The sequence below is a fragment of the Vitis vinifera genome, chromosome 5 (genome assembly GCF_030704535.1).
Source record: "Vitis vinifera cultivar Pinot Noir 40024 chromosome 5, ASM3070453v1".
NCBI lineage: Eukaryota > Viridiplantae > Streptophyta > Magnoliopsida > Vitales > Vitaceae > Vitis > Vitis vinifera.
The window spans coordinates 8,235,377-8,247,242 of record NC_081809.1 but is presented as its reverse complement, the minus strand read 5'-3'; the positions used below and the strand labels follow the sequence as shown (position 1 = coordinate 8,247,242).

General features: G+C 34.5%; 2 protein-coding genes across 2 annotated transcripts; one reads left to right on the top strand and one right to left on the bottom strand.

The window, feature by feature from the left end:
* Positions 1 to 3,040: 3,040 nt before the first annotated feature.
* Positions 3,041 to 4,252, top strand: LOC109122591 (uncharacterized mitochondrial protein AtMg00810). The gene has a single exon (XM_019219827.1). The coding sequence runs from the start codon at positions 3,041 to 3,043 to the stop codon at positions 4,250 to 4,252; it is 1,212 nt and encodes a 403-aa protein (XP_019075372.1).
* Positions 4,253 to 9,410: 5,158 nt separating this feature from the next.
* Positions 9,411 to 11,171, bottom strand: LOC100254518 (transcription factor MYB15). The gene is made up of 3 exons (XM_002285157.5): positions 10,821 to 11,171; positions 10,546 to 10,675; positions 9,411 to 10,361 (listed from the first exon to the last, which is right to left on the bottom strand). The coding sequence occupies exons 1-3, from the start codon at positions 10,951 to 10,953 to the stop codon at positions 9,863 to 9,865; spliced, it is 762 nt and encodes a 253-aa protein (XP_002285193.1). The 5' UTR covers positions 10,954 to 11,171; the 3' UTR covers positions 9,411 to 9,862.
* Between the last annotated feature and the right edge of the window lie 695 nt (positions 11,172 to 11,866).

The window sequence follows — 11,866 nt, the reverse complement described above, 5'->3', positions numbered from 1 at the left end:
TAAGATCCAATCATGGCTTCCGCTTCCACTCAATCCTCTTCATCCTCTGGCTCGATTGGATATGGACAAAGCACTACAATGGCGTCCCATCCTTCTTATCAGATGCTCAATCATACTCTACTTGTGAAACTTGATCGGACTAATTACATTCTGTGGAAATCTTATATTGATAATGTTGTTTTTGCCAATGGATTTGAAGATTTCATAGACGGATCTTCCATCTGTCCAGATAAAGAACTCAGTTCAGGATTGATCAATCCTGCCTTTGTTGCTTGGAGAAGACAAGATCGAACGATCCTCAGCTGGCTCTACTCGTCTCTCACACCAATGATCATGGCACAAATCATTGGTCACAACTCTTCTCACTCTGCTTGGAATGCATTGGAGAAAACCTTCTCATCTTCCTCCAGAGCCAGAATTATGCCGTTAAGGCTCGAGTTACAATCAACCAAGAAAGGTTCTCTGTCTATGATCAATTATATCATGAAGGTTAAAGGAGCTGCAAATAGTCTAGCAGCAATTGGAGAACCTGTCTCAGAACAAGACCAGGTTATGAATCTCCTCAGCGGACTTGGATCCGACTATAATGCAGTTGTAACTGCTATTAATATTAGAGATGACAAGATCTCTATTGAAGCTGTTCACAGTATGCTTCTTGCGTTTGAACATCGCCTTGAGCAACAAAGCTCGATTGAACAATTCTCTCCTATATCAGCCAATTATGTCTCTTCATCTAATAGCAGAGGTGGTGGAAGGAGGTATAATGGCGGTCGAGAACAGAATCATACCCCAAACATCAGCAACTATACCTACAGAGGTCATGGTCGAAGGGGTCGATATGGCCAAAATAGGAGGCACAATTCCAACAGTTCTGAGAAGCCACAATGCCAGTTGTGTGGCAAGTTTGGTCATATCGTTCAAATCTGTTATCACAGATTTGATATCTCCTATCAAAGCTCTCAGAGCAGTAATACTTCTCCCTCAAATGCTGGTAATCCAAACTTTATACCTGCTATGGTTGCCTCTTCTAATAATCTTGCAGATGACACTTGGTATCTTGACTCTGGAGCCAGTCATCATCTGACTCAAAGTGTGGGCAATCTGACCAGTTCTTCACCATACACGGGCACAGATAAGGTGACAATTGGTAATGGTAAGCACTTATCCATTTCCAACACTGGTTCTCATCGTTTACTTTCTGATTCACGTTATTTTCATCTCAAAAAGGTGTTTCATGTCCCCTTTATATCAGCAAACTTGATAAGTGTTGTTAAATTCTACTCAGACAATAATGCCTTAATTGAGTTTCGGTCTAATAGTTTCTTTGTGAAGGATCTACATACGAAGAAGGTGTTTGCTCAAGGCAAGCTTGAGAATGGACTTTACCGATTCCCAGTTTTGAACAGCAAGAAAGTAGCCTTTGTTGGTGCTACTAATTCTTCTACTTTTTACTCTCATAATTCCAGTATCTTTGATAATAAAGTGAAGTTATGGCATCACAGACTAGGTCATGCTTCTACTGACATTGTAACCCAAATTATGCAAAGTTGTAATGTCTCTTTTGAAAAGAATAAAAATACTGTTTGTTCTACTGTTTGCTCTTCTTGTCAGCTTGCTAAAAGTCACAGATTACCTACTCATCTTTCACTTTCTTGTGCTTCCAAACCTTTGGAACTTGTTCACACTGACCTTTGGGGACCTGCCTTAGTCAAGTCTACCTCTGGTGCTAGATATTTCATCTTGTTTCTAGATGACTACTCACGGTACACCTAGTTTTATCCTCTTCAAACAAAAGACCAAGCCCTTCCTGCTTTTAAGAAGTTCAAACTCCAAGTAGAAAATCAATTTGATGCTAAAATCAAATGCCTACAGTCTGATAATGGTGGTGAGTTAAGATCCTTTAAGACGTTTCTTCAGCAAACAGGCATTTTTCATCGGTTTTCTTACCCGTATAACTCAGCTCAGAATGGGAGAGTTGAATGAAAGCATAGGCATGTTGTTGAAACCGGGTTGGCCTTGTTGGCTCATGCCTCCTTACCAATGGAATTCTAGCAATATGCCTTCCAAACAGCTACATTTCTCATCAATAGAATGCCAAGTAAGGTACTCCAGAATAACTCCCCTTATTTCACACTTTTTCAAAAGGTTCCGGATTACAAGTCCCTTAGAGTCTTTGGCTGCTTGTGTTACCCATTCATCCGTCCTTACAACAGTCACAAACTTCAATATCGTTCTGTTCAAAGTCTATTTCTTGGTTATAGTCTTCATAACAAAGGATTTTTGTGTCTTGACTTTCTGACTGGACGAGTTTACATCACTCCTCATGTTGTTTTTTATGAGGGACAATTTTCTCTAGCTAAAACTCACCCTCTCTCCCCAACCAAAGACACTTCAACAAATACTTTAACTCCAGCCATTATAACTTCCTTTCCTTCTCCAACCTTTTGTTCTAATGGCAGCCACACATCTTCACTTTCTTCCTCTCCTTCCACGAGTGAAGCTTCTGATTGTGTGAGTAGTCCTACTGTTACTCCTGCCTCTAGTACCTTACCCGAAGCTATACATGAGGATCAACCTCCTTCTCCTTCCCCTGCTCCACGCATGACAACAAGGCTAATGCGAGGTATAACCAAGAAGAAGACCATTCTTGATCTCTCTGCTGTAAAGATCTCAGAACCGTATACACTCAAACAAGCTCTCAAGGATCCAAATTGGATTCAAGCTATGGATTTAGAAATTGCTGCTCTTCATCGGAATCAAACTTGGGATCTTGTTGAACAACCTTCTGAAGTTAATCTAATAGGCTGTAAGTGGGTATACAAGTTGAAACACAAGCTAGATGGGAGCATAGAGAGATATAAAGCCCGACTTGTGGCTAAGGGGTATAACCAAACTCATGGTCTTGATTATTTTGAGACCTTTAGTCCGGTGGTTAAGGCTGCAACCATTCGAATCATACTAACTGTGGCTCTCAGTTTTCATTTGGCAGCTTGATGTTCACAATGCTTTTCTCAATGGTGAGTTAGAAGAGCAAGTCTACATGTCTCAACCTCATGGCTACTTGGATACTACATTCCCAACCAAAGTGTGTCGATTGAAGAATGCTCTATATGGTTTGAAACAAGCACCACGAGCCTGGTTTCAACGACTCAGTTCTGCCGTTATACAGTGGGGATTCAGCAACTCTAGAACTGATAGTTCTATGTTTCTACACTTTGGTGAGTCTACTACTTTGATTGTTCTTGTCTATGTTGATGATATAATCATCACTGGCTGCTCCTCAACACAGATTTCCTCACTCATTGCTAAGTTTGATTCTATTTTTACTTTGAGAGATTTGGAACAGCTATCATACTTCCTCGGTATAGAAGTCTCTTACCATGAAGGCTCTATGAATTTAAGCCAAACCAAATACGTTTCTAATCTGCTTCATCGAATTGAAATGTTTGATACCAAACCAGCAAAAACACCCAGAGCTGTTGGGAAGAATTTGTCCAAGTTTGATGGTGATCCTATGGACGAAGTCACTCAATATCGAAGTGTGGTAGGGGCACTTCAGTATCTAACAATAACAAGGCTTGATATAGCTTTTGCAGTTAATAAGGCATGTCAATTCATGCAACAGCATACCTCAGCTCATTGGCTTTCAGTCAAAAGAATTCTTCGTTATCTTAAAGGAACAATGCAAGATGGGTTATTGCTGAGTCCTTCAAACAATTTGACAATCGAAGGCTTCTCAGATGCAGATTGGGGTGCTCAACCTGATGATAGGCGAAGTTCTAGTGGCTATTTGGTGTATCTGGGAGGTAACTTAGTCTCTTGGTCCTCTACCAAACAAAAGGTGGTGTCTCGCAGCAGTGCCGAGTCTGAATATCGTGGCCTTGCCTTAGCTACTGTAGAAATTATATGGATGCAAGCCTTGTTGCAAGAGTTATGTGTTCCTATACCTGTGATTCCCCTGCTCTGGTATGATAATATCAGTGCTTATCATATGGCAAAGAACCCTGTGTTTCATGCTAGAACGAAGCACATTGAAATAGATCTTCACTTAATCCGAGATCAAGTCATACGAGGCAAAATACAACTGCATTTTGTTCCTACTGAAGATCAGCCAGCTGATCTTTTGACTAAGCATCTTACAAGTTCTCGGTTCTTGTCTCTCAAGTCACAGCTTTGCATAGCTCCAAGACCCTTTCACTTGAAGGGGGATGATAAGCCAAAGATAGAGAAAGTGGTTATAGATCTCACGTGATAGTCTTTACTTGCTTTCTGTTTCCTTTATTTGTGTTGTTCTGTTGTAACAACTTCTTTCTAGAAGCTCTTGTGAGTTGTACTTTCTGTTATGACAGCTATCTCTACAGCTGTCTTTACTTCTTGTAATAGAGTTTCTTGAACAATATATAAACTCTCTTTCACTCTTGTTTCTCCTACGAAGAGAACAGAGTTTTGCCTTCTCAAATTCTAACTAATATGATCTAATCGTTTGTAGCATTTCGACTTGTGGAACAATGGATCAACTTTCTTTTATAGAGGTCTAAGCACTTTTACTGAATCAAGAATGTTGTGATAGAGCTTCAGAATCCTTCTGCAAATGTCATCAACAAGAATGGAGGCAACCATGGTTGTGGAAGAGGCAAATTCAATCATGAGGAGAATGCAATTAAGGTTGCAATAACTCTGGCTTTTCTGGTCATGAACATACTATTGGCAATAACATGTATGTTTACCAGATTTGTGGACTTCCAATTGTTTGTGCTACCCACATCTAAGGATCTGCAATAATCGTAAACTTAGTTTCATACTTTGTAATATCTTTTTCTCAAATATAGTTCAATCCAAAAGGGATATTTGTGTCTCCATCCCTCTGGCCAAATATTCATTTCACCTGATGTAATCTTCAATAAGTTGGAGTTTCCTTACATTGAGTTTCTCTCATCTTTAATCAATGTTTTGTCCTCTCAATCCACACGTATACTCCCAACTTTGTCTTCAACCTTTTGTTAAGGAAGAGAATATTCTTTTGAGTGATGGGCACAAGTCAGAAAGTATGAGTGATCTTGAGAGAACCAACATTTCTTCACAATTGCATGATATACCAGCCCAGCCTACACCTTCTATTTTAGACATCACTCTACCTCTAGAGATTGATCCACCCTTACTATCCACTCTTGGTCAACCACCCTTATAAAAGTTTGTACCACTAAATCAAACCTTTCTACTCATCCCATGGTGACTTGGAGTAAAGCTAGAATATACATGCCCAAAATGTTTAATACTCTTAAGCATCCATTGCCTATTTCTCTTGGTCTTTTTGAGAAAGAGCCTCCCTCAGTCAAACAAGCTCTTGGTGATCTTAATTGGAAGAAAGCCATAAATGTTGACTTTCAAGCTTTCATGAAGAATCACTTAGATTGAGTTCCTTATCATCCAAGAATATGTTGTTGGGAATAAATGAGTTTTCAAGCTAAAATACAATCCTAATGGTAGTGAAGGGGTTTCATCAAATCCTTTTGGTGGATTTCTCTGAAACCTATAGTCTAGTTATCAAACCTTCTATTATTTGGGTCTGTTTTGAATATTATTATGCAACAAGGATGGAATATTGACCTACTAGATATAAAAAATGATTTTTTCAATGACTATTTACAAGAGGATGTTATACAAGTCAATCTATTCTACAAAACCTCAATTTGCATGCAAGTTAATTAAGGAAACCCTTTGTGGGTTGAAGTAAGCACCAAGGTCATGGTTCAATGGACTTAAGTAAGCATTCTTGAATTGGGGTTTCACTAATTCGCAACTTGATGTATCTCCATTTATGTACGAGTCAAGAGGTAATTATTAATTTTATTGGATTATGTCGATGATATCTTAATTCCAGGTAACAATTTAACAATTATGTTAAAGTTAGCAAGTGCATTAAATTCTAGCTTTGCCCTTAAGGGTCTTGGCTCCACTTCTTCCTTGGAATTCAAGCATTTTGGGACTATTGGGTTGTATGTAACTCATTCCAAATATATTATTGATTTACTAAAAGACGGATGGAGCTAAACCTCTACCAACTCATGTTAACTTGGAGAGAATATTACCAAAGAGAGATAAAAATCCTATGGCAAAACTCTCACTCTATAAGAGTACTACTAGAGCCTTACAATATGTCATAAGTATGCATCTTGATATTTCCACTATGGTTTACAAGTTGAGTCGATCTTTACAAGCTCATGTAAATGTTCATGGGCACACATGTGAAAGAGTGTTTTGTTATTGCAAAGGCATAATAACTCATAGTTTTCACTTCCAAACTAGAAAACATTTCATCAATGTTGATTGGGCAAGCTACCTAGATGACAAACAATCTACTAGTAGTTGTAGTGTATTTTTAAGAGGAATTCTCATGTCTCGGAGCTCCAAAAAGCAAAACGTAGCATCATGATAAAGTATATATAGAGTAGGAATATTATGCTCTAACTCAAGTTGTTGCAAAATGAACTTGATTGCATTCTTTGCTGAGAGAGTTAGGAATTCAACTTAAATTCTCACTAGTAATTTAGAATGACAACCAAGGAATAATTTTGTCGTCAATTAACCTAGTTTATCACTCTCAAATAAAGCACATTAAGATTGACATGCATTTTGTTTGAGGTAAGGTTCTTCAAAAGGCTATGAAGATATACTTCATTCCTTCAACAACCTAAATAGCAATGTTTTTACTAAATATTTACCAATGACATATTTTTAAGTTCAAAAGCAAATTTGAAGTGAGTGAATCCACCTTTTGTTTGAGGGAGCACATGTAAATATAGGTATGCTCATCGCCATGTCTATTGTGGCCTCGGCATTTGCTAAATAAAGTTTGTTTAATTGTTGTACTAAATTTATAGGAATAGTTAAGACCATAAAATTTCTGAAAGTTAGTAACTTCTTCTATTAATACAAGTTTCTTTTCTAGCTCCATTTATATTTTACAAAGACCGAGCTCATGATTCCACTATATATCAAAAAATATATATACAAAAAATGAGTCAAAATTGTTGTGAGGAATCATGTGAATAAATATAAAGGCATAAGATAATTCTTATTTTTATATAAAAATTGACACTACTCTTTATTTTAAAATCGGAATCAGCTTAAATTTAAATTTTATATTCATGATGCTGATATACAGAAGCTAATGTCAATGGATTCTATAGGGCAAGACATTTTGAAGAGCTAAAAGTGTGTTTTACAAAAGGAAATTAATGTTGAATGTGATTTATAATTTACAAAGAAAATAATTTTTTTGCTTCAAGAAGTAAAGCAATTGCAGTCAAAGACTATAGCCAAACTGCTATCGGTTTCATACTCCCTTTTTTGGGATAATTGTGTTTTGGACACAGTTGAACCCAAAAATTAAGTTTTGGTCCATAAAAGTTTACTATATAAACTTAAGATCTAAAGGAAGTGTGCTAATTGAGAAGAAAAATGTGAATTTTTTATCTTTTTCAAAATGACCTTTGTTGACTATAAAAAAAAAGAGTAAAAAAGTATTAATTTAAATTTTATTCATTTTGTAAACCTCACTAAAATTTAATATAATTTAGTAATTTAGAAAAAAAATACTTTTTTTCCAAAAAATAAAAATAAGTGTATATAAAAAATAATTAAAAATATATCAAATTTATTTTTTAAAAATGATATATTTTTAGAATATATTTTTAAAATAATAATAATTTTTTAAAATAATTATTAAAAAAAATAAGATAAAAAAATTAATCAAATATTATAATAAAAAATAATTTTTAAAAAAAATTAGCCTTTTCATGTTTTATATCCTCCCATGTAACTTAACTTTGACGTAGTCCGAAACACCGTCCGCCTTTTTTTTCTTTCTTGACAAGGTGGCATGGTGACGTGCATCCTGTGGAAAATGTCACGTTGGTGCATTAAATGATGTGGATAAGAAACGAGAACATATCGTCCTTTCCTTTGTCTTTTCACCATCACATCGTCCGACCCTTGGCAATGGGTCAACAATTTCTCCCTATTCTATTTAGGCTCTAATTTCAAGCGCCAAAGCCGGCCGGCATGGCAAGTAGGACCTGTTGTCGTTGTTATGTGGAAAACCATATAGTTCCAATTTTCTTGATAAATTCTAAATTAAATTAGATATTTTTTTTTTTATAAAAATATTGATAGACTGTCCTAAACTTCATGCATAAGTAAACTCCAAAACACTGCCCTTTAGACTTGGGATTGTCCTCCCCGCCTATACTGTTCACACCAAAAAGGACTAGTATAAAAATCATATGAAACCTAACAAATTATAAATACAAATTATCAATGTGAGTTTTATATTTAAAAAAAAATCTAAAAATCCAACATTCATGATAATCATGAGCGTTTAGAGTAAAAAATAAATTCACAATCATAGCAATATCCTCCTTTTAACCTTATTCCCTTTAAATTGCTTGTGATAGTATTATTGTTTCTCCAAAAAAAAAAAATATTATATAAGTGATTTTATTTTCAGATTTTTAAAATTGTTTCTTAAAATTTGTGAATCATATATATAATTTTTCTTTAAAAAAAAATATTTTTTAAGCTGAAAATGCTTTTTAAAATCACTATTAAATGGACTCTTAAAATATGTTTGATGATGATTTTAAAAATTATTTATAATATTTTTAATACTTAAAAATAAAAATAAAAATAAAAATTAGTGTTATAAATATTATAAACGTTTCCTATAATCATTATCAAACGTATTTTTATAGCTGTTTGATAGCAATTCTAAAAATTATTTTTAATATTCTTAATACTTGAAAATTTTTATCATTCAACTGTTAAAAATATTTTCTAAAATCATTTCCAAATGCACTCTTAATGTATGTTTAATAGTAATTCTAAAAAATATTTTTGATATTTTTAATACTTAAAAAATAAAAAATTTTAAATATTAAAAAAATTAAAAATATTTTTCAAAATTATTATCAAATACACCCTTAATTTTCCTCGGGTATAAGATGACATATGACATATGAGTGTCATGATTACTTCTTAATCTTTTGACATTTAAGATGGAATATATTATTAGTGAGTGTGACTATGACTCCTTCAAAATGCTTGCCACTTCAAACTTTTATTTTTAAAATTTTTTAATTTAGGCCTACCATACGGGCTTTTTCTTTAATACGAAGGCATATATAATACTAATGTAGGATAAAACTACTGTCTTATTATCAAATAATGTCGTATTATAATCACAATGATCTTATTATAATCACTTCGATGACCAAATCTTTGAAGGCAACATGATATAGTTGCTGCTGTAAGTTGCCAATTTGCTACTCAAATCCAGGAGAGCTAGAAACATTTTCCACACAAACATTAATTGGTACCCAAAAGAGAAAAAAAAGTTCATCTCCAACTTGTACATAAATCCATACTTCCCCAATCTTTCATAATCAATTCCAAAATGGAAGAATACATTTTATTACAGGCACTGAATCTTATTCAATATCTAGACATACAACTGATAAGGCCCAATGAGATCATGTTACAACAATGAAGAAATCAAGTAATAAGAAATTTTCTGGGAAATATGGGTTTCTTTTCCATCCTTTTCTCGGACTTTTCTGTGGATTAATTTCTACATACTCCTACTTTACATTTCTATAAAGCAACTTTTCCTAAGTCAATTTCTTGTACTTCTATCTTTTTGACCCGTCAATCACTATGAAAGTAATCATCAAAGGATGGAGAATTCCGCTTTTTGCTTTCTTGGTCAATGACCCTTTGCCCCACTGGAATTTGCCGCATCCCCATCTTCTCACTAACCGTCGAAAACTATGCATCACTATGTTCAGATCCTCCAAAACAGGAATCAAAGCTCCTGTAAGCCGCCAGATCTAATGAAAACGTCATACCAGAACTCCATGCCATCATCCATCATGTTTGAAATTTGTCCATAGGCGAGTTCCGGTGTCTGAAGCTGTAATTCGTCTGCGACTGCTGGGAAATCTGACGCCATGCTTGAATTATCAGAGGACAGCGCGTCTGACCAAAAACTTTCATCGATTTCAGGAAATGATTCCGTTGAGTACTCCTCCATCTGTTCATTCTTGACGCCAGTGCTGTGTGTTTCCATGGTCCTTGTTGAGGAGTCTGTAAATGAAGAGAATTCACTGGAGGACGGTTGAGGGGACATTTTTCCGGAGGAATTAAAAGAATCCGAGTCACATGTGGAAGCTGCTGCAGTAAAGTGGCCTTTGGAATCCGGAGTGGCCAATTTTTTTTTGAGCCTCTTTTTCAGGTGTGTGTGCCAGACATTTTTTATCTCGTTGTCGGTCCGACCCGGGAGGCTGGCTGCTATGGCCGACCATCTGTGAAGGAAGGAAACCGATTCCATATAAGATACTTGCACAAATTTCATGATATATATAAACTCAAAAAGTGATGTACTTCATTGACAATTAATCTAATTTTAATAACAGGTGGAGAATCTTTTGAGCTCTAATATTTGATTCTTTGATAATTGAGAAGGCAATATATGATCTAGATCCTTACTTATTGCCAAGCTTTTCATGTAACTCAATGATGGTATCCTCTTCTTCTCTGCTGAAATTTCCTCTCTTGATATCAGGTCGTAAGTAGTTTATCCATCGGAGTCTGCAACTCTTCCCACATCTTAGTAATCCTGCATATCACAGGAGATAGAGAAGGTTAAGCCACCACAAAAAGTGCTATATTCACTGAAAAAATTGGATGTTTTCCTTCCTCGCTAGAGGGTAGTAGAGATATGGAAACATGAGAGAAATAGCAGATGGGTTTTGGAGGAGTACCGGCTTGTTTTGGAAGGGCTCGCCAGTTTCCATGGCCATGTTGTAGAACGTAGGCCGTCAAAATTTGATCTTCCTGAGTCGTCCATGGCCCCTTCTTCAATCCCACCTTATCACAACAAGGAGCTCTTACCATCTTGTTTGTTCTCCAATAGGAACACCACTACTCTAACCTCTGGCTAGCTCTGCTTTCCTCAATCTGGAAGTGATTTTCCCTGTTGTCGTGTGGGTATTTATCCTACCATATAGACGTACTATTCCAAAGCCACGAGGGTTAATGTGCTGGAAGATTAGTAGTCCAAGAAAGCAACTTTGCTGCAATTTCCCGGAAGGAGGATATTTTCTCTCTCTCTCTCTCTTCAAGTTTGAATGAGTTAGGTTAGCTTCAATAGGCTTTCCTATTTCTATTTTTAATATAAAAGCAAACAGTAGATTACTAGATTCTACATTGGATGTAAAAATTCTTAAAAACCGATTTTAATAAATTGTAAAACGTTGAAAAACATAGGAAAAATTTAAGGCTTGTTTGTCTTCTTCTCTTAAACTTGTTTTAAAAAATTATTTTTAAATTAAAAGTTAAAAAATAAAAGTAATTTTTAAAATTAAATTTCTAAAAATATGATAAGACGGATCCCAATTTTTTTTTAAAAAAAAAAAATAGATGAAAATAATTTTAATTTATTTTTAAAATTTGTTCTTTATTTTTAAAAGTTAATTTCAAAAAACAATTGATGAAACAAGATTACAAATTTTTAAAAATAGTTTTTTACTTTTAAAAACAAAAAACAACCGAATAAATTTGAAAAACATAACAAAAATTTAAGGTTTGTTTGCCTTTTTCTCTTAAACTTGTTTTTTAAAATTATTTTTAAATTAAAAATTAAAAAATAAAATTAATTATTAAAAATAATTTTCTAAAAATATGATAAGGTTGAATCCTATTTTTCTTTTATTTTTAAAAATAGATAAAAATAATTTTAATTTATTTTTTAAAAATTGTTCTTTATTTTTAAAAGTTAATTTCAAAAAACAACTGATGAAAAATAATT